The 20,007-nt window shown below is 41.6% G+C and overlaps 2 protein-coding genes, 1 pseudogene and 2 gene segments (V, D, J or C); 3 read left to right on the forward strand and 2 right to left on the reverse strand.

The window, feature by feature from the left end:
* Positions 1 to 863: 863 nt before the first annotated feature.
* On the reverse strand, positions 864 to 4,005 carry tmem11 (transmembrane protein 11). Of its 2 annotated transcripts, XM_048246479.1 has the most exons (3): positions 3,862 to 3,963; positions 3,310 to 3,376; positions 864 to 2,161 (listed from the first exon to the last, which is right to left on the reverse strand). In XM_048246479.1, exons 2-3 carry the CDS (start codon positions 3,354 to 3,356, stop codon positions 1,645 to 1,647), a joined length of 564 nt encoding a protein of 187 aa, XP_048102436.1. In that variant the 5' UTR covers positions 3,357 to 3,376; positions 3,862 to 3,963; the 3' UTR covers positions 864 to 1,644. The 2 variants fall into 2 exon arrangements, with proteins under 2 accessions (XP_048102436.1, XP_048102437.1); XM_048246480.1 differs by lacking the exon at positions 3,310 to 3,376 and having other exon boundaries at positions 3,862 to 4,005.
* A 554-nt stretch (positions 4,006 to 4,559) lies between these two features.
* Positions 4,560 to 8,589, reverse strand: natd1. Of its 2 annotated transcripts, none has more exons than XM_048246491.1 (3): positions 8,363 to 8,589; positions 7,194 to 7,312; positions 4,560 to 6,228 (listed from the first exon to the last, which is right to left on the reverse strand). In XM_048246491.1, the coding sequence occupies exons 1-3, from the start codon at positions 8,457 to 8,459 to the stop codon at positions 6,112 to 6,114; spliced, it is 333 nt and encodes a 110-aa protein (XP_048102448.1). In that variant the 5' UTR covers positions 8,460 to 8,589; the 3' UTR covers positions 4,560 to 6,111. The 2 variants fall into 2 exon arrangements, with proteins under 2 accessions (XP_048102448.1, XP_048102447.1); XM_048246490.1 differs by having other exon boundaries at positions 7,167 to 7,312.
* Positions 8,590 to 11,082: 2,493 nt separating this feature from the next.
* LOC125296524 lies at positions 11,083 to 11,637 on the forward strand. The segment is given in 2 exon segments: positions 11,083 to 11,134; positions 11,237 to 11,637. Coding segments are annotated over 2 exon segments (393 nt in total).
* A 918-nt stretch (positions 11,638 to 12,555) lies between these two features.
* LOC125295609 lies at positions 12,556 to 13,102 on the forward strand. The segment is given in 2 exon segments: positions 12,556 to 12,613; positions 12,780 to 13,102. Coding segments are annotated over 2 exon segments (381 nt in total).
* Positions 13,103 to 18,790: 5,688 nt separating this feature from the next.
* LOC125295612 lies at positions 18,791 to 19,477 on the forward strand (annotated as a pseudogene).
* The last annotated feature ends 530 nt before the right edge of the window (positions 19,478 to 20,007 follow it).

Below are 20,007 nucleotides of genomic sequence, written 5' to 3' on the forward strand. Positions count from 1 at the left end.
TTCATCTTCTAGGATCCTTACCCATTATTTAAATGATCTTATTCAAGATGATCTTATATTCGTTTTGCCACACTAAGACAACCCCTCATAACCCTCAGTGACTTTATGCAACCAATACAACCATATTTTGGTGGAATGTGGATGAAAAATGTTGTGGGCTTACTTTTGATGTTCAACATCAATGTGGAATCATGTATACGGAATACAAAACTGGTGTCCTGCAGTTATACAGTGAAGGTCATGTCACTGAGGTGTCTCTTCTGGCGCTAAACTACAATGCAATCTTCTTGACATCAGCTTAACATCGAGCTGGTAGGACAAGACGGACTGGTTTGATGAAATTACTTTTATATTAAAAAATACTCCCAGACATTTACACCTCAACCCATGTATGCACACACCAAAATGGATGGACACAGAAAGTGAACAAATGCAAATCAATTATGTGTATGGGTTCTGTGGGTATACACATGTGGGGGAAAGCTAAGGCAAATCTTCCAGGGTGGGCTCGACTGCAGTGCTACTCATGTAGTTTAATAATGCAGTTGATCCTTTGTTTAAAGTCTCTCTCAGACGAGGACATTTTGGCCACAGGCATACACTTAGGACTTTTCAGACCGCAGCTTTTCATTTGATTGACTACCTCGACTGCCCATGAATCTACATCCTTGATGGTACAACAGAGTAATGTGCTCATGTATAAAGTTGGGAACAAGTGATTACTTTTATTCCCATGCTATTATAAGAAATGGAACAAAAGGTAGTGCCTATTCAACAAGTGTCAAAGAAACAAAAACTGTGGGGGAAATGTGAAGCAGAAAGGGGGAGGGGGGGTTAATAAACAAAAAGCAGGAGGGTGGGCGTGAGGTTTGAAATCTCCTACGGTTTAATGAAAAGCACTGAGTCAGGTTACAGTACAACTACACAGAAGTCAAAGAGTCAGAGATCAGTAATACTTCAAAACGTCAGTCCGTCTGTTCAACCAGGATGACACACACAACCAGGGTTGGCAGAACACTGCCCGCGCAACAGCATAGTGTCTGCGTGTGTGCCTATATGTGTGTGTGTGTATGTATGTGTGTGTGTGTGTTCCGAGAGATACGGGGTCTTAAAGGAGGAGGGGGAGAGGGGGGGCAGGTGCATTGGTGATGTCACTTAGAGAGTACTGAGACTAGAGGGAGAGAGAATCCTTCTAGATTAACCTATTAACCCGTGTTTTCTGTCCATCCATCTGGCCGTCCGTCCGTCCACCAGCAGCCACTTACGAGCCAGAGAAAGGGAGGGAGGGACAGGGAGAGAGAGAGAGAGAGAGAGAGAGACTTTACTTTCCTTTTCTGTCCTCTTCTGGCTGTTGTCTGCCTTATGTCAATCCATTAGATCACTCAGGGATTGTAGTTGCTGTTTTGCTCCACCATTCTTGATTCTCTTTCCAGTCTTGTGTTTTGTATTTCCTCTTCTCCCTGCTTGTGGTGTGCAACGTAAAAGTGTAGCTTTTTTTTATATCTTCATAACTATGTGTGTCTGTGTGGTTATTTTGTTTTGTATTATGTTGTCTGTGTAAGTGTGTGTGTGTGGGGGTATGTGTGATGTTTTGCTATTGTCACGCACGTGCCTACATGTGCGCTCCCCCCTCGTTTGCTCCGCTCATACGGCGTATAGTTCGTAGATCTTCTTGGCGCAGTAGACGAGTGCGGCCAGTGCTATCGTGTTGTGGAGTCTCTTTCTGTGCACGTCGTCCCGCCGCACCAGCACCACCGGTGAGGAGGAGGTGAGCGTGTGCAGCGGCAGCCGGGAGAGTTTCTGACTGTCGTACTCCACCTGGTACTTGCAGCATGGGTCAAACTGCCAGGAGATGCCGTAGAGCGCAGCGCAGGCCAGGCTCAAGGCACCCGCGGGCAGCGCCACGTACCTTGAGTACTCGGGGGGCAGTGCCAGCGGCGTCAGGAGGCACGCTGTGCCCGACAACACCGCCGTCTTGTGCAGGCAGTTGCCCACAGCGACCCAGCGGGCCGTCTCGTCACCAATGCGTGTGGGCTCGATCACGATGTAGCGGTACTGCGCCTCCAGCGCCTGCTCCAGCTCATACTCAAACTGCTCTTGAGCATTCTCGCCGTTGTAGATCTCATGCACGATGTAGCACTCCGTGGCCGCCATCACTGCCCTGTGAACACAGGAGGGAAATGGGGTAGGGGCAGGGAAGGGGAAAACACCATTTGGAATGAGTGGGGAGTTTCACTGTTTAAGGGCTTGTACATCAAATCCCCTTTCACACTGTCAGTATATTTCTTACTCCAGAGACAGACCTCTGTAGGATGAGAACAATTCAGACCCCAAAAATGCAACTGGTCTACTGCGGTCATACCTTTGAGCTTGGTCTCCAAGTGTAGGTATTTAATTTTCCGCAACAGTGGACAATTTATTCTCTCTAGTACCGCACCTATATGTTCATCTACCCCTTAAACATAATTTTCAAAGTTAGCGGCCCTTACCAGCCCATTAGTCTTATCAAGTACAGAAAAAATAAATCCCAACAAGGTTATAAGATGTAAGAATAAATTAAGCACATTCGCTACTACGTAAAACAACGTTAGATACAAATATGCAACTAGCCCACCTCAAGTGATTATCGCAAAAACTTTAACGTTACTATAACGGAGGTCTGAAGGCTAACTAAGTTAGATAAAATCTCACTAAAATTTCCCTACCAACATTTGGGTCGACACCGATTACTATCAACACTTTTGAGTAGGACAGTAAATCACACATGCATTGCCACCGGATAACACGATTCATATATGTATTTTTTATTTATAGTGTCGTGAAAGCTTTTCTTCAACATTATGCTAACTCGCTGACCTGCCATATAAGTTAGCTAGCTAACGAGCTAATGCAAATGGACAGTTTGTGCGGTAACTGCCTAGATAGCAAATGCTAGATTCTTTGGCAGCTCGTGGGGTCGCGTGTCTAATTTTTAAGGAATACATGTGCACTAATTAATAAAACGGTCTACTGGCTAGATTGGATAGTGCATTCATCAGCCATTATAGCAAACATTTCGAGTTGGCAAGTTAGCTGATGATTAGTTAGCAAGTTCTGAGCAAAACTAGGCTATGCAAGCTAATCATAACATTCGCTAAATGAGTTCAAAACAGGGAATGGTTTGCCTCATATGACAACTGTGTTTCAGATTCTGAATGGCATGGGCACTTGAATCTGATAACAGTTAATGTTTCTTACAATTTCAAAAGTAACTATTTAAGGGATAAAATCTTCGGTGCTGATTTGCGTAAATGTTTTAGCATTACTGACCTCTCCCTGTTGACTGGGACACCGCGCCTCCTTCCCAACGACGCCATCTTGCAGAATCACCACACTGCTGGTGATGTCATAAGAACGGAACAGCACCATGGGAGATGTAGTATTAGGGACGATAATGTCCAACATTTGATGCACAGCGAATACTACATTTCCTACTGTGCCTGGAGCACGTTACTCTCGAAAATATATTTCAATATGCCCATTTCCATCCTCATTTTTTTGTCCAACTGGTATTGTTTACGGTACTAAAAGTTAGTTTAACAACATCTATGTTTCATGAAAGTCTTGGACAAACAAGTGGTCAAACGTTATGCGTTTTGTAACAACATCGATGGCCAATCGAACGCAAGGACAACACTATGGCGCTCTCTGTAGGACAAACCATTCCCAAAAATTGTGCGAACGTTGCATAAAAGGCCTACAGACTTAACAGTATTTCCATGTTGCAATTCTCTTAAGTCCTTTGAGGGGCAGCGCACTCGTCTATTTATAACAAACTTGTATAAAAACACCATAGATAGCCCACTACAATACTCTACTTACCCATAGTGTGCGTCTTTTCTACGCTTCGGCAGTGCGGTCCCTCTGTACCGCGCGAGGCTCGGTGGCTCTGAAGAGTAGGAACAGCAGTCTTATAATAACCAAATCTTCGTAACACGTGCGAGCGTTTGCAGTCTGCCCGTAGTGATAGATTGCATAACACAGGCCTAGGCTATAGCATATAACAGACATCTGCAGCAATACATGGTCAAAAAAAGGTTGGGAGTCAATATGCAATATAAATAAGGCTATTATTTGTGTAGGATTTTAAAATCCCCCCCCCCCCTCTACACAAATTGACAAGCATGCGATCATTCATCAGATTGAAGCGAATAATTATGGTTATCGTTCTACAATGGCCTCATGTCAGAACAGAAGAGCGAATTAATAGACAAAATGACAAGAAAACAAAACAGTGCCTTACCTTGTTTCTCAATTTGACTCTTTTCAAGTTCAAGTAAAGAAAACATGGGGACATATGATACAGTAATCAGTACAGCTCTACCAGACTTGATTTCTTCGCAATAAAACCCACTTACTGTGGCCTACTGTGAAGGAATTACAGGCCTATAGACCAATATGCCTAATACCAAACAACCATTAAGTAATTATGGACATAAAACACATTTAGATAGACATATTTGCCTTAGCAGTCTTCACAGTTAAACGTATATAACATCACAGAGTAATTACTACACACAAACTTTTACATATATATTTATTTTAAAAAAGTACATAAAGGTTAAACATTTAGAATTTCAAGCAGTTTATTCCCCATCACCGACATTTATACCTTCCTAGGACACAAAGGTGTTGACAGATGATGGCAGCTGTTCTGTAATGCACATCACCATCACATTGTAATGTCTCATAATCAAACACCAGACCTATCCTGCTCTTGTCCTTCTGGATTCACCAGAGTGACTGTCAATGACCTCTAGTCTGTTTTGTCAGAGTTCTACTACAGGAAAAGAACAGTGAAATGAACATAAAAAATAATTCATAACTGCATTCACATTCTCTCCAACATACCATAGCACACACATGATCTTGTACAATAGACAAATACATGCACATAAGGTGTCAACCTATTATAGAGAGGATGTACACACACACAAAAGTCAGAGGCACACTTGCCCTAGAACTCTCAAATGAAATCCCCCCTAGCACGCACACAAAACTAAGCATCATCACTCATTCATTCATAGCACAGCATACAAACACTCACAGTTACTTTTGGTAGACACACACACACACACACACACGCACGCACGCACGCACGCACACGCATCTCTCTCTCTCTCTCTCTCACACACACACACACTCTCACACCTTTAACTTTAATACACATAGTAATTGCAGAAACAAACCTGAAACCACATGCACTGAAAGCAATTTGACATTATAAACGTCAGTCCTGAAGATTCATGTCCTGAAGTAGACAGTGTGGATTGTCATAGGAGTCATGGCTAAGACTCTCCAAAGGCTCTGATGGTGTCAGTGGACATCATCCAGACAGATTCTACTGACTACACGCAGTAAAGTCATCAAGTGATGAAAACAGTACAAAAACAGCTTCCCATGTTCAGGGAATAGGGCATTTTGTATGTGGTTTATCAAATTAAACATGTGTGTTTGTGCTGCTATGGTCCGGCACCACAGCATAAAGATGAAATATTTGGGACCTTCAAACCTCTCTTGCTCCCCATCGGGAATGGTAGGCAGTTGTTAACACCTGCCAATATGTAACATAATATTATGAACTAGCAGAATCCATGATAGTGTAACTCAAGGCTATATGTCATTTAAGACCTGACCGTGTTCTGCCTGTCATTCCATCACTCCATAACAGTCATCTCGTATGTGACAGACATGATAGCAGGCCCCTCCATGTGTGATGAGGGGGTCCTCTACCTCGTTATATCCTGAGAGACAGAAGGTAGAAGAGGCTGGTGGAGTCCCCCAGTGGGTTTCTTTCTGTTTAGTTTTTTTTTTAATTGGTGCTAACTCCACCATCCTGTGCGCATCCTTCTTGTCCTCCATGGCTGTGAGCCACTCCACAGTAACACAGAGAATAAGGTTCTTAATGAACACTCACCATTTCCTCGTGTGGAGGGTTAGACATCCACCCTCTGGCTTGCATATCCCATCCCACCCCATTCCCAGAAAGTTGAGACGGACAAGGTGCGCCAACACTCACACCAACTTCCACCCCAGCCCCCTCCCCACCAACCCCCTTTCTTTGTGCCTGTTTCAGTGGATGATGTGCTCCAGGTATTGTGGGTGGGGGTTCTCTTTCACATACTTCTGGATGTACCAGCAGGTAAGGTGGGCCTTCAAGTCTTCCTCCACCACAAAGTCCATTGCCGCCTGCAATGCAGAGCAGAGTCTAATAAACATTCACAAAGGTCACCCACTGACAGGGCATTTAGAACAACTAACTGGTCTGACTTCCCTTAGATTCTCACAAACATCCTTGAAAACCACTCCAGGAAATGGTCCTGTTTGATATTTCTTTTCTGCAAAAACGAATATTCTTGTCTACACAGGGGAAAAAATACAAAATGCACAATCCTGGTACTAACACCTATTCTATTCTGAAATTCAAGCATAAAATCAGTTTTAACACCGACATTCCCACTTTTGGATTTGGTAAACACGGCATCAAGTATAATCAGATTGGGAGCTGATGGTGTATAAATGACGAGCATATACAGAGAAGGACTGATCTGGGTTAAGCTCCTACTTAGGCTGGCTAAATGTTTCAATGACCATAGTGTCACACAACATAAACCTACTCTGCACACTGATTGTGACTGGCAAACAAAGGACCAAAATGCGACATGGAATGTGTTTAGTGGATTCTTTGGTTGTACTTTACTGTCTATGAGTTGGATGAATTATCTAAAAATATTTGTAAAATGTTTCTGTGCATTAAGTCAAAGACGTCCTGAAATCCATTATAATCCCTTACGTCAATACTGCAAGACTTCATGTATGATTCAAATATACTTCCAAACGTCCAATGCTCTCATAAATCATCCATTATTTTGGCTTGATGAATATGATTTCCCAATACTGCACACAGGACCACTGGACTATGTGTTTTTGTTGTAGGCTGGGCTGCAGACACTATCTAATTTAATTACATGAAATTATTTATTTGAAATCCTTTTCAATATGACTGATTTCTAATTTCTTTACACTCATGACACAAAATTATCTGATTAGTGGGCTGAGTGATTAGATGACAACATTACCACAGACATAAAGTTAAGTGAGCTATTTAGTTAGAGTCATTAAATTACTTTTATGGAATGCTCTTTATACTCCACCTTTGCCAGATGTTTGGCAATACCTCTTCCTCTAAATGCATCTGGAACCTCAGTGTGTTGCAGGTCCACAGTCTTTTTCCCCACATACTCATACAGCAGAACAGCTCGGTCATGAGAGCCTAAAATATAAATTGTCAGAACGCTAGTTAGAACACTGCATAGTACTAAATAAAGGAAAATTGAATGTGTGTCATTTACTACAGGTGTTACATGACGTTTCAAACTACCGGTATCTACAGTTAAGCCACAGTGAGAGGAAATAAGAATTAAAGCATACAATAATTTCGATATCAGTTCATGTCAATGATGTGCACAGTTGCCATACTTAAATTTCAACTTTTTAATTGAGCCCATTCATACTAAGATAATATCTTAGCATTTCATTAAAGGTGGGGTATCAACACTATGCAATACCGTCTAGAAAAAAAAAAAAATCAACTAGATATGAACTTAACTCCAACTTAAGCAATTGGTGTAATCTTAGACAAGTTCCATACCAAGCAACTTCTGTTAGGCTTATGTGATATGGTTCCATAAACAGATCAATAGAATCACTTCACACTTTAAAATGCATAGGTCTGTTGTTCGCTTTGGATGCATAGGGCACGCTTTAAGGAATTACAATGATGATCCAAAGTGATAAACAATTCCTGTGGACAAATCAGGAAGTAAGTATGAGAAACTGCTAGCCAGCTAACGAAATTGCTAGCATTTTGGCTGAGCGACCGACACAGCATTCCAGTTAATTTTTGGCAACTTATTTGCAAAGTAAGTTTACTACAAACAAAAAGAAGCGGCACAAGTCCCTGATTATAACCGTAGGTAACGGAAAAGCACAAAAAATCTCCCAGCATTCAATGGCACAAACTATAGCTGGCGAGACGACTTGTCTTGCTGCATGGCTAGCTCTCAAGCATTAATTAGCTTACTAGCTGGCTAGCCAGCTGTCTTGATCAGCTAACCGTAATTTCTGGCGAGGTATCTAGAAAGTAATATTTGAATACCAAAGAGTTGTCTGACTCTATCAACAATTGAAAAACACAAGAACACACTTATATGTTTTGTTTCACGCGTCATTCACGTTAATTAAGAAAACAAAAGGAAAGTAAAACGGGGAGGTCGCATCTGGGACAGCCTATCAATGCCACCACCATCTCTACAAAATTTACCGTTTAGTCTGATAGTGAACTGCCGTCGTTTTTTATCGTGTTCAACCCGAAGTGGAGTGCTGATTTCATTGACGTTCATTTGCGCGGCTTGTGCCATGATCGCCTGCGTTTAACTGCCAAAACACCTTCTGTATCACAACCCTACTGCAAATTTCAATACGTGTGGATTCATACTCTCGATAGCAGAGAGAACGCGAACGAACATCAAGCAAAACACTCCATCCAAGGAAATCAGCTGTAAGGTCACATGATACATCTAAACCAATAATCATCGAGAGGAAAATGTTTTGACACTGCACATCCCAAAACATTGGAAGGATCGCCTGCTTGGTTGTCGTAAATAAGGACATTTGGGAGCTTATCTATGGGGTTCCAGATGAAATTGATTTAAAACATAATTGCTCAAATTACTAAACGATTGTCAAAACGTTTTGTCATGTCTGTCGTAAAGTGAATGTTGCAATTAGCATACACATATTATTACCCTCCAGCAGCAGTGAGCCAGTCTACAGGCTGTGCAAGTACAACTGTGCAAGTACACTTCTTGTGGACATTGCTTTCTTCAAGTGTGCAACACATATTACATTTGTTATTATAATGAATAAGGTGTTGAGGTACAATGTGTCAGTGTTTTTATAGACAAACTTATGCATATCTTAGACAAAACACAGCACATAGCCTAGATACAACCCCAAATTAGACAAAGTTGGGACGTTGTGTAAAATGCAAATAAAAACATGATAATCTACAAATCTTGTAAACCCTTATTTAGCTGCAAAAAGGATATAGACAACATATCAAATGTTTCCATATTTCACGTCATCTCTTCATTTAAGAACATTCTGTAAATGTTCAGGAACTTAAGAGACCAGTTTTGAGAAATACATGTTGTCCCATTTTTGCCCGATATATGATTTCAGCTGCTCAGTCTGGGGTCTTCTTAATAATGTTTTTCATTCCATGATGCACAGAATTTGACAGGTATGGACAGCAGAAATGGCATTTTAGCACCTGGACTCTTCTTTTCCCTAGCATACTGTAAAATGTGCAGAATTAATTTTGGCATTGTTTTCCTGAAATAAGGACTTCACTGAAAAAAACATTGTCTGGATGGTAGTATATGTTGCCCAAAACCTGTGTACATCATTCTGAATTCATTGTGCCTTGCCCGGTGTGCAAGATGCCTATGCATTGGCACTAATGCACCTCCATGAGAGGAGTCCATGATTTCCAAAAATAATTAAAAGTTTCGATTAAATAAAAGGACCAAACTAAATACAGGACCGTTTTCCACTTTACCCCAGTCTATCTCATCGTATCATGATTCATGTCTCAATAGAATTTCTTCTTTTTCATGGTAAACACTAGCATTTGTGAATTGAGTATCAAATTGTGTTCATAGACAATGGTTATCCAAAGTTTTCCAGAGCCTAATGATCTGCTTTAATGCAGTGCCATCTGAGGTCCAAAAAACCACCATCCAATATTGTTTTTCAGCTTTGTCCCTTGTTTGCAAAGATTTCTCTGGATTCTCTGAATATTTTAATGATATTCTGTACTGTAGATCCCACATTCTTGGCAATTTAATGTTAAGCAGCATTATTCTTATACTGTTTCATAATTTGCTCACACAGATGAATACCTCCACATCTTTACTTCTGAGAAACTCTGTGATGCTCTTTTTATATCCAATCATGGTGCCAGTTACCCTAATTAGTTCTGAATATTCCTCCTTTTGTTATCTAAGTATAAGTATATATACTCTTTTGATCCCGTGAGGACAATTTGGTCTCTGCATTTATCCCAATCCGTGAATTAGTGAAACACACTCAGCACACACTAATCCCGGCGCAGTGCAGCCTGCAATAACAGCGGCGCTCGGGGAGCAGTGAGGGGTTAGGTGCTTTGCTCAAGGCTTGCTTAGCCGTGCCTACTGGCCAGGGTTCAAACCAGCAACCCTCTGGTTACAAGTCCAAAGCACTAACCAGTAGGCCACGACTGCCCCTTATCCATTACACAACTTTTCCAACATTTTGTTGCCCCCGTTGCAACTTTTTTGGAAACATGTAAAGCTGGCATCAAATTCAAACACAGTATGTGCATAAGTCTTAGGCACCTTACACATTTTGTATATATATATACACATATCTAATTGTTGTTAAATAACCACAACTTAGTTGGAGATATTAATTTTCTATGTAAGGTTAAAATAAAATATTCAGTAAAGATATTAAGCCTCCACAAGCTATTTGTGTTATCTGAAACCAACTATCAACCAACCAAACAAACCAGCTGACCGAACATCCTGCATGATGTGGAGATAAATGACATCATAACGTCTTGCATGACCTTCCTGCTTGCTGCCATGGATTATTTTAAGACAAATCCAAGTATCCGATCAAAATAGTATGGCAAAATTTGTATTTGTATTACATTTAATTTATTCTGACTGATTTTATATATTTCCGTGCTTTACCCATCCTGTGCATATCTTGGATCGTTACATAAAAAACAAGTTTTTTAGTCAGCAGGGGGAGGTATAACACAGCAGTGAGTGGTTTCCATGACCCATGACACCAACACTGGCCCCTTTTTAGACAATAAAGATGTAGATATGCGGTACATCTGAATGCAAATACTTCCACCTTCCATGTATAAATACTCTGTGACTTTCATTTCTTCATCAGATCATGGAGCACATCCGAGCCATGTCACTAACATCAGCCTCCTCAACACAAACATGTTTGCTGATGCTGATACTGGTGGTGACATGTGGGTTTTTAACAGCTTATTCAGAAGTAATATGAACATAACATCTTGCATTTTTATGGATTCTATATTTGCAAAAATGTTGGGCTCTGCTTTGTTTTACAGGGGTAGATTGTGCTATTGAACACACTCAGCCCAGCTCCATCATGGTAAAGCCAGGAGAGTCTCTGACAGTTACCTGCAAAGTGACTGGAGCATCCATTACAGATAGCAGCTACTATGGAACAGCCTGGATCCGTCAGGCAGCAGGGAAACCTCTAGAGTGGATCAACACGCTCTACTATGAAGAAAGCAAAAATGAAAACAATGCCCTGAAGAACAAGTTCAGCATCTCCAGAGACACGTCCAGTAACACAGTGACTCTACAGGGTCAGAATCTACAGGCTGGAGACACAGCTGTGTACTACTGTGCCGAGAGTCACTGTGACAGAAAACAAGCACTTACACTGACAAAAACTCTCCCTAGTAATCAGTAGTATTCATTTAATGTCAGAATGTGAGTTTAATAAAAGTGCATCTTATTAAAACAACCTCATGTATTGCAAATGGTGTCAGAGGAAAGTTACTGAAAATGTTAGTCTTTTAAGCGTGATGCTAGCGGGCGAGTTGCTTATGGTCTAATCCGATTCAATAATCTATGCTAGGTTGGAGTTAAAGGTCTCGCCAGACTTGGGGAAATACTGCTGTTCTGTCTCTCCTATCAGAATAAGTATACTCTTTTGATAGCCAAATATAAGGGATAACTCCATCACACAATATGGAACTACTTCAGTTGTGCCTGACCATAATAGGCGTGATTCTAATTCCCTGATCTGATACATTATAAAGGTGCAGTCGTAGCACAAAAAGTATGGGGTGTTGAAGTAGAACTACAGCAAGGTATCTCATACCCACAGTATGCTGAAGGTGTTGTTCTGGTGTTGGTAATGTATTTTATGTTCATTGGTAGAAAAAGTGGTTCCTGTTTACTCAGCTAATCAACACTAGAAAATACCTGGTCTTACTGCCTTGATCATTAATTAACTGCCTTGTGTGTGGTAGAATGGGATGCATAATTACTTGAAAGTACTAAATGAAGTAAGTGACGAAAACTAAACATCTAACCAGATCTGCTAGAGGCACATTCTAGGGATACGTGTCATTAGTTCTGACATTTCTTTTTCTTTTTGCCTTTTGTGATAGCAGAATGTACAGTTTGTCACTGTCAAGTATGGTATTTATTTGTTTACCAAAGTCCAATGCCTGGATACATTTGGTATTTCCCCAAATGGTGGCGTATCCCTTTAAGCCTCCACAAATCTATTTGTGTCAGCTGTCACTAACCAAACACAAAACAAACAAGCAAACAAACCTAATAGATGGCGAAGACATCCTGCATGTGGAGATAGCTTCATACCCTCTTGCATGACCCCCTGCTTGGTGCCATGATTATGCAAACTCAGTGCTGGGTGTCCATCTGTACTTATGAGGAGCTGCAGAACTGTGAGCTGAGTTCACATCAACACCTACAGGATGTACAGGATGAAGGACACACTCTCACTGATACTGATACTCAGCACCATAGCCTGTGAGTTGCAGTGAATGATAAATCCCTTTTTACATTGGTACTAGAGATAGTCTGATTGATTTGCCTCTTGTCTTTGTTCAGCAGCGGTGAAATGTCAAAACATGGAGTCCATTCCCTCCAGTGCAGTGCTGAAGAAACCTGGTGACACTCTCAGTCTCTCTTGTAAAGGATCTGGGTTTACTTTTGAAAGCTACAACATGAACTGGATCAGACAGCCTGCTGGGAAAGCACTGGAGTGGATGGGTTTTATCTATAATGATGCTAGTGGCACCTTCTATGGCAACAGTGTCCAAGGACGCATAGAAATCACCAGAGACAACCCCAACAGCATGGTGTACCTGAAACTGACTGGTCTGAGGGCAGAGGACTCTGCTGTGTATTACTGTGCAAGAGAAGCACAGTGACAGAAAGGCTCTGTGTGCCATACAAATACATATCCTGAAATTCTCAATTCCAGACAGCAGGGGGCAGTGTGAGGCCACAATAGTGAAATACTGTGCATGTTTCATTTGGAGAGGCTGAGTTTTGTCCTGGCCTCCTGGTCAGTGAGTGCCTTCTATCCTCAGCCAGAGGTTACAGGGCAGCTGTGGTAGTAGCCCTGCCTATATACATGAGGCGTTTAGATATGATGTGCCACACACAGGTTACGCTTGGTCATGGTTATGCACCGCTGTGTGTTCGTGCCTTCTCACTCAGTGCATGACATCTCTCACTGTCTGGAGGAGCAGCAGCTTCCTTCACAGGGGGCACTGCTGGGTAGCATGTCACATTGTGTGATGTTGATGACTGTATCCAGGAATGCATATATATATATATGTATGTATGTATGCGGTGGCTCTTCTCCCACATCTGCTGGCCATGGTGAGTGAGCTCAGGCCACTGATCTGAATGCCCTGAGATGGCCCAATCAGCCTTGGTTTGCAGACCTGTGCAGTCTAGCAATGGAGACACCGTGGGGAAATCCCCCCCTCGGCAGGACCCGTCAACACAGGCACACGGCCCAGTGTGGCACCCTCAGCCTGCCCTTGAGCCCCAGCAGCATGTGGTGGGAGATCTGCATGTACTCTCAGTGCACACATGTATGAGGTTCTCAACAGGGGAAGGTAAGGTGGTGGTGTGTCCCAATGCTCCCTTCACTCAGAACGTGTTTACGGCTCCTTTTCAGAATCAGCTTACTGACCCGTCTAGTTTTCACCCACCTCCTATCGCTCCAGCTGAGGTGGAGAAGTTGAGCAGTTATGTCCGCTGTGTGCTCTGCAGTGTTATCTGGATAGCACTATGGGGTTCAGATGCTGTGCACATGCTGTTTGTGTGATACAGGCTGGCACACTGGATAGTAAAGGCTACTGAAATAGCTCACAGGAACTTGGATATGGAACCTCCGTTTGGACTGCATGCACACTCAACGAAGGGAGTGTCATCCTAATGTTCACTCCACAGGGGCCTGTCTGTGAGGGAAATTTGTTGAGCGGCTGGAAGGAGCTCTGTTTCTCAGAGGGTCTTTGGAGCAGGGAGCTCTGAGGGTTGACTTCTGATCTATACAAGACCCTAGGAGTATGTGAATTCTGAACACATTAACCACCCAGCCAGTTATGTATAATTCCCCCCTGCCCTCCTTGGTATGTGGGGTTTTTGTATACTTTTTATGGACAGCATGACCTGTTTAATGGGGATGGGATCCATTTGCATTGCCACTGTATTTGTGTGTGTTTGGACGCGATCCCACAGAGTAATAGGTCGCAGTTCCTGCAAGACTGAATGTTTGGGTTACCACTGGTCTGGGTTACAATAGGTCTGGTCTCTACTCACGGAATCGCTGTTACAGTTGTAACTCAGGTGTTGCATAGTCACTGACCTCAAATGTTCATAAAAATCTTTGCTAACAGACCAAGTTATATTACACGATATTGGATGAGTAATCTATTTTGTTTGAAATAACTAGAACTGACATGTAGGCCAAGCAAATTGATGTGATGCAGACAAATTCATTATGTGTGCGTAATCAACATTGAATGTAAAATCAAGATTAAAAAAATAAAAGGTGTTGGTGAAAATACTTTTCTGGTTATTGCAACAAAAAATACAACCGATGTGAAATTCAGACACAAAGTGGCTGGATGCCACTATTATATTAATAATTAATTGTATCCCTACCTACCTGGCATGATTATGCAAACTCAGTGCACATTAAACCCAATTGGATTATTTTAAGACAGATAGAACATTTATATTAGTATCACATTTAATGTCCAGTCAAAATAGCATGGCATCAAATTCAAATTTGTATTTGTATTATTTTTTTCTGACTGTGATTTTATATTTTTTCATGCTTGCGCTTTACCCATTCTGTGCATATCTTGGATCGTTACATAAAAAACAAATCTTTTAGTCAGCAGGGGGAGGTATAACACAGCAGTAAGTGGTTTCCATGACCCATGACACCAAGCCTTTTTACAGACAATAAAAACGTAGATAATGTACATCTGAATGCAAATACTCCCACCTACCATGTATAAATACTCTGTGTGTAAATACTGTGTGACTTTCATTTCTTCATCAGATCATGGAGCACACCCGAGCCATGTCACTCACATCAGCCTCCTCAACACAAACATGTTTCCTGATGCTGATACTGGTGGTGACATGTGTGTCTTTAATATCTTATTCAGAAGTAATTTGAATGTAACTTCTTTTATTTTTATGAGTTTTATATGTTCTAAAATGTTGGGTTCTGTTTTGTTTTTCAGGGGTAGATTGTGCTATTGAACACACTCAGCCCAGCTCCATCATGGTAAAGCCAGGAGAGTCTCTGACAGTTACCTGCAAAGTGACTGGAGCTTCCATTACAGATAGCAGCTACTATGGAACAGCCTGGATCCGTCAGGCAGCAGGGAAACCTCTAGAGTGGATCAACACACTCCTCTACCAGAATACCAAATATGAAAACAATGCCCTGAAAAACAAGTTCAGCATCTCCAGAGACACCTCCAGCAGCACTGTGACTCTACAGGCCCAGAATCTACAGGCTGGAGACACAGCTGTGTATTACTGTGCCCGGTATAGTCACTGTGATACAACACAACCGTTGGGACAAACAAAAACCTTGAGTGTGATAATTGTAAAACATAACAGAAAATACTGAGATATTCAAGACAGACTTTAATCTATTCATTAAGTACAGTAATATCAGATTCATGTTCCTGAAGTTAATGCATTTTACTGCACTTCCTTACTGGAACTGCATTAAAGGTGCATTCCACAATTCTAATGGCATATTCAGTCATATACATTGTTTTGCCATATTCAGTGAATTGCTCCTAATGGTCCCCTAAATAAATCATAAATCTTGAAAATTGAAAAATAAATGAATTAAAAACTGATTTATAAGAAACCATATAAGAAACTAGTGTATGTTTTGGATTGATAATAAGAGAGATTTGGGCTAACAATGTTTGAACTAATTAGCGGGGACTTTTTCCCCCTTAGTATGGTCATAGACATTATGTAAGTTGTATTGTATTGAAGCTCTTTTTCAGCTGTATGTTTTATGTCAGATTTTTTTCGTCCATTCATCCCAAAATCATATTTCTATATGGATAAATTCTCATTGCCGAGTGAACCTATACTTTGGCCTTGACAAGCTGTGCATGTAAAACCGATGCACTATGTGCTGTGCTACAATACAACTGATTTCAGATATATCAGATTGCGTCTCCAAAATGGTCTAATCCTTTATTTAAGCTTCATAATGAAAATTTTAAAGAAGCCCTATGCAACAATTTTAGCAAAAATTACCTTAATTATGCAGGTTGAGAGTCGTTCTGATGGTTCTACAACACTTTTTGGGTCGTTTGGTGGGTGCTTCGTCTCCCCCTAGTGCTTCTCCGCGGAAAAACCGAATATGCAACTTTTTGGTCCCGGACCGAAGAAATCCGGATGTTACTCAGCGGAAGGCCTCGAAAATCTAGTCAGATTGTAGTTTCTAAGAAGACTGTAAAACGGACTCCGACTTGGTGTTGTTGCTGTTGAAATTGTAAGTAGCCTACCCTTAGGTGAACTTTGTTTTTCTAATGTGGTTTGATAGTCTCTTGAACAATGTGTTTGCTCGACCGTTTTATTGTGAGGCCTGTATGTGTTTAGCTTGGTTTCTTGATGGCTAGCTCACTAGATAGTGGGGGTTTAGCGTAGCAGTCACTTGCTACCGAAGCTGCAGGGGGAGCCATGTCGTGAAAAATGCGAGCCCAAATCAGGCGAAAACCCAGAAACAGCGAAGGAATAACCAGACTTGCATAGGGCTTCTTTAACTGACAGATTTTTCCCAATTTGCAATAAGCTATGTAATGTGTGGTAGAGTTGCTTTGTCTTTTTTGCTGTACCAGGCCCTCATGTAAAGCTACCACCTCATTTGAATCACAGTTTAAGTGTTAATCTCTTGAAATCCAGTTGTGTTGTATATTTCACTCTGTGGTAAGATCTCTCCCCTAACTTCATTTAAATCCTGTCTTCCTCTACAGATAAAAAGACACGACCACTTCAGCCTCTGTGGTCTGGAAGGTGCAGTGGAGTCAGGGGCGTCACTAGACCTTATTCACTGGGTCACGTGCCTTAGTAAAAGTCTCCAGTGCCCCAGTAAAATTCTAGCGTGGCTCTAGCTGGAAACGGCATTCATGAGCGCATCTCCGTGCCTGCTTTAATCATGGCTCTAGCCTGTCACTTACCAGCCAATAAAAAAAAAAAACAAGGAATAAAGAAAGGGGCCATAATAGCCAATCAGGAAATAGCACCTCTGTAGCTGGCTAAGATTGAACGCAACAACCAATGAAAATCGTTCACATGATTCTTCCGAGCGTTTCGTTGAACTGCACACACATACACTGTGGAATCCGCTGGAGCTCGTTACATCACTTTGATCATAGAGTAAGTCGTCCCCTGTTTAATGTTACAACAAATTCACAACTTGTTTGACAGAAAAAATGACAAGTTGATCGCTGTTAGAGAGTGTTACCCACATAACTAGCATCTGTTTTTCAATGCTTAGCGTCATTGTAGCCTAAATCTAGCAACAGTTTACCAGCTTGTGCTCTCTCCCTCACACACACACTCACACCATGCGTAGGTTGCATGCACACATGCGGACAATTAATAAGGATTTATAGTATACTGTAGAGAGAGTCCTGTAAAAGTAGCCTATACTGTTTGTGAAGCTGTCTGTAAAACTAAACATAGCCTTCTGATAAACTATTCAGAGATGGACTTCAGAAAATTCTTCCTGAACAGAGGGAGAGGAACAGTGAGGAGAGATGAGGAGGACGAGGGAGGTATGATAATTTTGCCCACATTAATGGTAACATTAACATTTATGCTGGTAATAGCCAGTGCTGTGATTTGATCAATGGTTTAATGGCAAACTTAAATAAGTTTGCTGCATTTGCAAATGTAGCCTATAATAATATACACAGAATCAGAGTAGCCATCTGTGTAGATTATTATAGGCTACATTTGCAAATTATCACCAAAAGTCAGTATGAAGGCTTTAGTAGGCTATTTAAGCTACAAAGAACTGCAATATTGCCAGGATGTCTATAGGACCCTTGCCTGGGTATATCTCAAAGTATATCTCAATTTTGACTAAAAATAAGCTTCCCTTGTGTTAGTAGAAAAGCCTATTAAATTCACGCAGTGAGTATAGGCCTACTTATGCCTATGTGTTTGGATGTTGCTGGATAGTGGCTGCTACAACAATTGAGGGAGAGAGTGCTGGAGGAGGAGGAGGAGGAGGAGAAGGTCTAAGAGAGGGGAGAAAGAGCACAGGCTAGGCAGTCAAATACCAGGCAGGAGGAGGAGGAGGAGGAGAGAGACAGGCAAGAAACGGATGAGGACATGATGGGGGCTAGACGTAAAACTATTCAGAGTATGGAGGAGGATGTCTGTGACCTAGGGGAGATATGTGATGGTCCAAATCAGGCTAGCCATTTATTTCATATTGCGCGCACAGTTCATTTTTCTTTTTTTTATGTTGGGGGCCTGTGCCCCAGCAAAGCTATAGGTCTAGAATCGCCCCTGAGTGGAGTCACTTCCTCATGAATACAAACATGCTGTCTGCTTCTGTGCTGCTGCCTCTGATGGCATTCATAACCTGTGAGAATGCTCAGAACATACATGATAGATCTCATTCAAACTGGGTCACACTGGTCTATTTACCAACCTTTTTCTGTGTTTACTTTTGTAGGTGTGTATTCTAATGAGCTCACTCAGCCAGCTTCACTGATCATCCAGCCTGGTCAAAGTTTGACCATCAACTGTAAAGTGTCCTACTCAGTTACTAGCTATACCACATTTTGGATTCGACAGCAATCAGGACAAGCTCTGGAGTGTATTGGGTACATCAACAGTGGTGGAAGCTTGCTATACAAGTAGTCGGGGGCGGTGGTAGTGTAGCGGTTAAGGAGCTGGGCTAGCGTGCAGTAGCCTGAAAGTTGTCGGTTCAATTCCCAGCTTCCACCGTTGTGCCCTTGAGCAAGGCACTTAACCCCAAGTTGCTCCGGGGACAATGTAGTCCCTTGTAATATAGTTGACATATGTAAGTCGCTTTGGCTAAAAATGCGTCAGCCAAATGTAATGTAATGTAATGTATTGTAATGTAGTCGCTGAAAAACAAGTTCAGCATCTCTAGAGACACCTCCAGTATCACAGTGACTCTGACTGGCCAGAGTGCGCAAACTGCAGACACAGCTGTATATTACTGTGCTCGATATCACAGTGGTCAACTGTGGACCTGAACAAAAACTACATTCATCTATAACTTATGATCAAAAACTGTGATAAACTAGATGTACCGCAGAGCAGTACAAAATATGACCGCCGCCCAGTCCAGCACATTTTTTCCACAAAGATAAGTCACGCTTGTCAAATTGTGTTAATTTCCTACTTTGTTCCTTTTTTGTGTTTGTAATTGAATGTGTGCAGAGTGTGTGGTTGTTTTTGTGTATATGTGTGCTTCTGTATGTGCTTATTGAGTGTGTGTGCCTGCATGTAAGTTATTTTTTTGTGTGTGTGTTTGTGTGTGTGTGTGTGTTTGTGTATGTAGGTGTGTTTGTATGTGTGGGTGCATGTGTGTGAGGGTGTGTGTGTGTGTGTGTATGTGTGTTTATGTGTTTGTGTGTGTGTGCGTGTTTGTGCGTGTCGTGTGTGTGCATGTATGTATGTTTGCATGTGTAGTGTGTGTGTGTGTGTGTTTACGTGTCTTTGTGTGTGTGTGTGAGTTTTTATGTGTGTGTGTGCATGTGTGTGTGTCTTTATGTATGTGTAC

Source organism: Alosa alosa, chromosome 6, assembly GCF_017589495.1.
Source record: "Alosa alosa isolate M-15738 ecotype Scorff River chromosome 6, AALO_Geno_1.1, whole genome shotgun sequence".
NCBI classification, from domain to species: Eukaryota; Metazoa; Chordata; class Actinopteri; order Clupeiformes; family Clupeidae; genus Alosa; species Alosa alosa.

Coding starts and splice junctions, on each gene's coding strand:
- tmem11 (XM_048246479.1), bottom strand. CDS start 3,356: ATGGCGTCGTTGGGAAGGAGGCGCGGTGTCCCAGTCAACAGGGAGAG. Junction 2,162..3,309: donor GTCCCAGTCAACAGGGAGAG/GTCAGTAATGCT, acceptor CTGTGTTCACAG/GGCAGTGATGGCGGCCACGG.
- natd1 (XM_048246490.1), bottom strand. CDS start 8,459: ATGGCACAAGCCGCGCAAATGAACGTCAATGAAATCAGCACTCCACTT. Junction 7,313..8,362: donor GTTCACTATCAGACTAAACG/GTAAATTTTGTA, acceptor TTTATATTTTAG/GCTCTCATGACCGAGCTGTT. Junction 6,229..7,166: donor ATAAAGAGCATTCCATAAAA/GTAATTTAATGA, acceptor TCTGCATTGCAG/GCGGCAATGGACTTTGTGGT.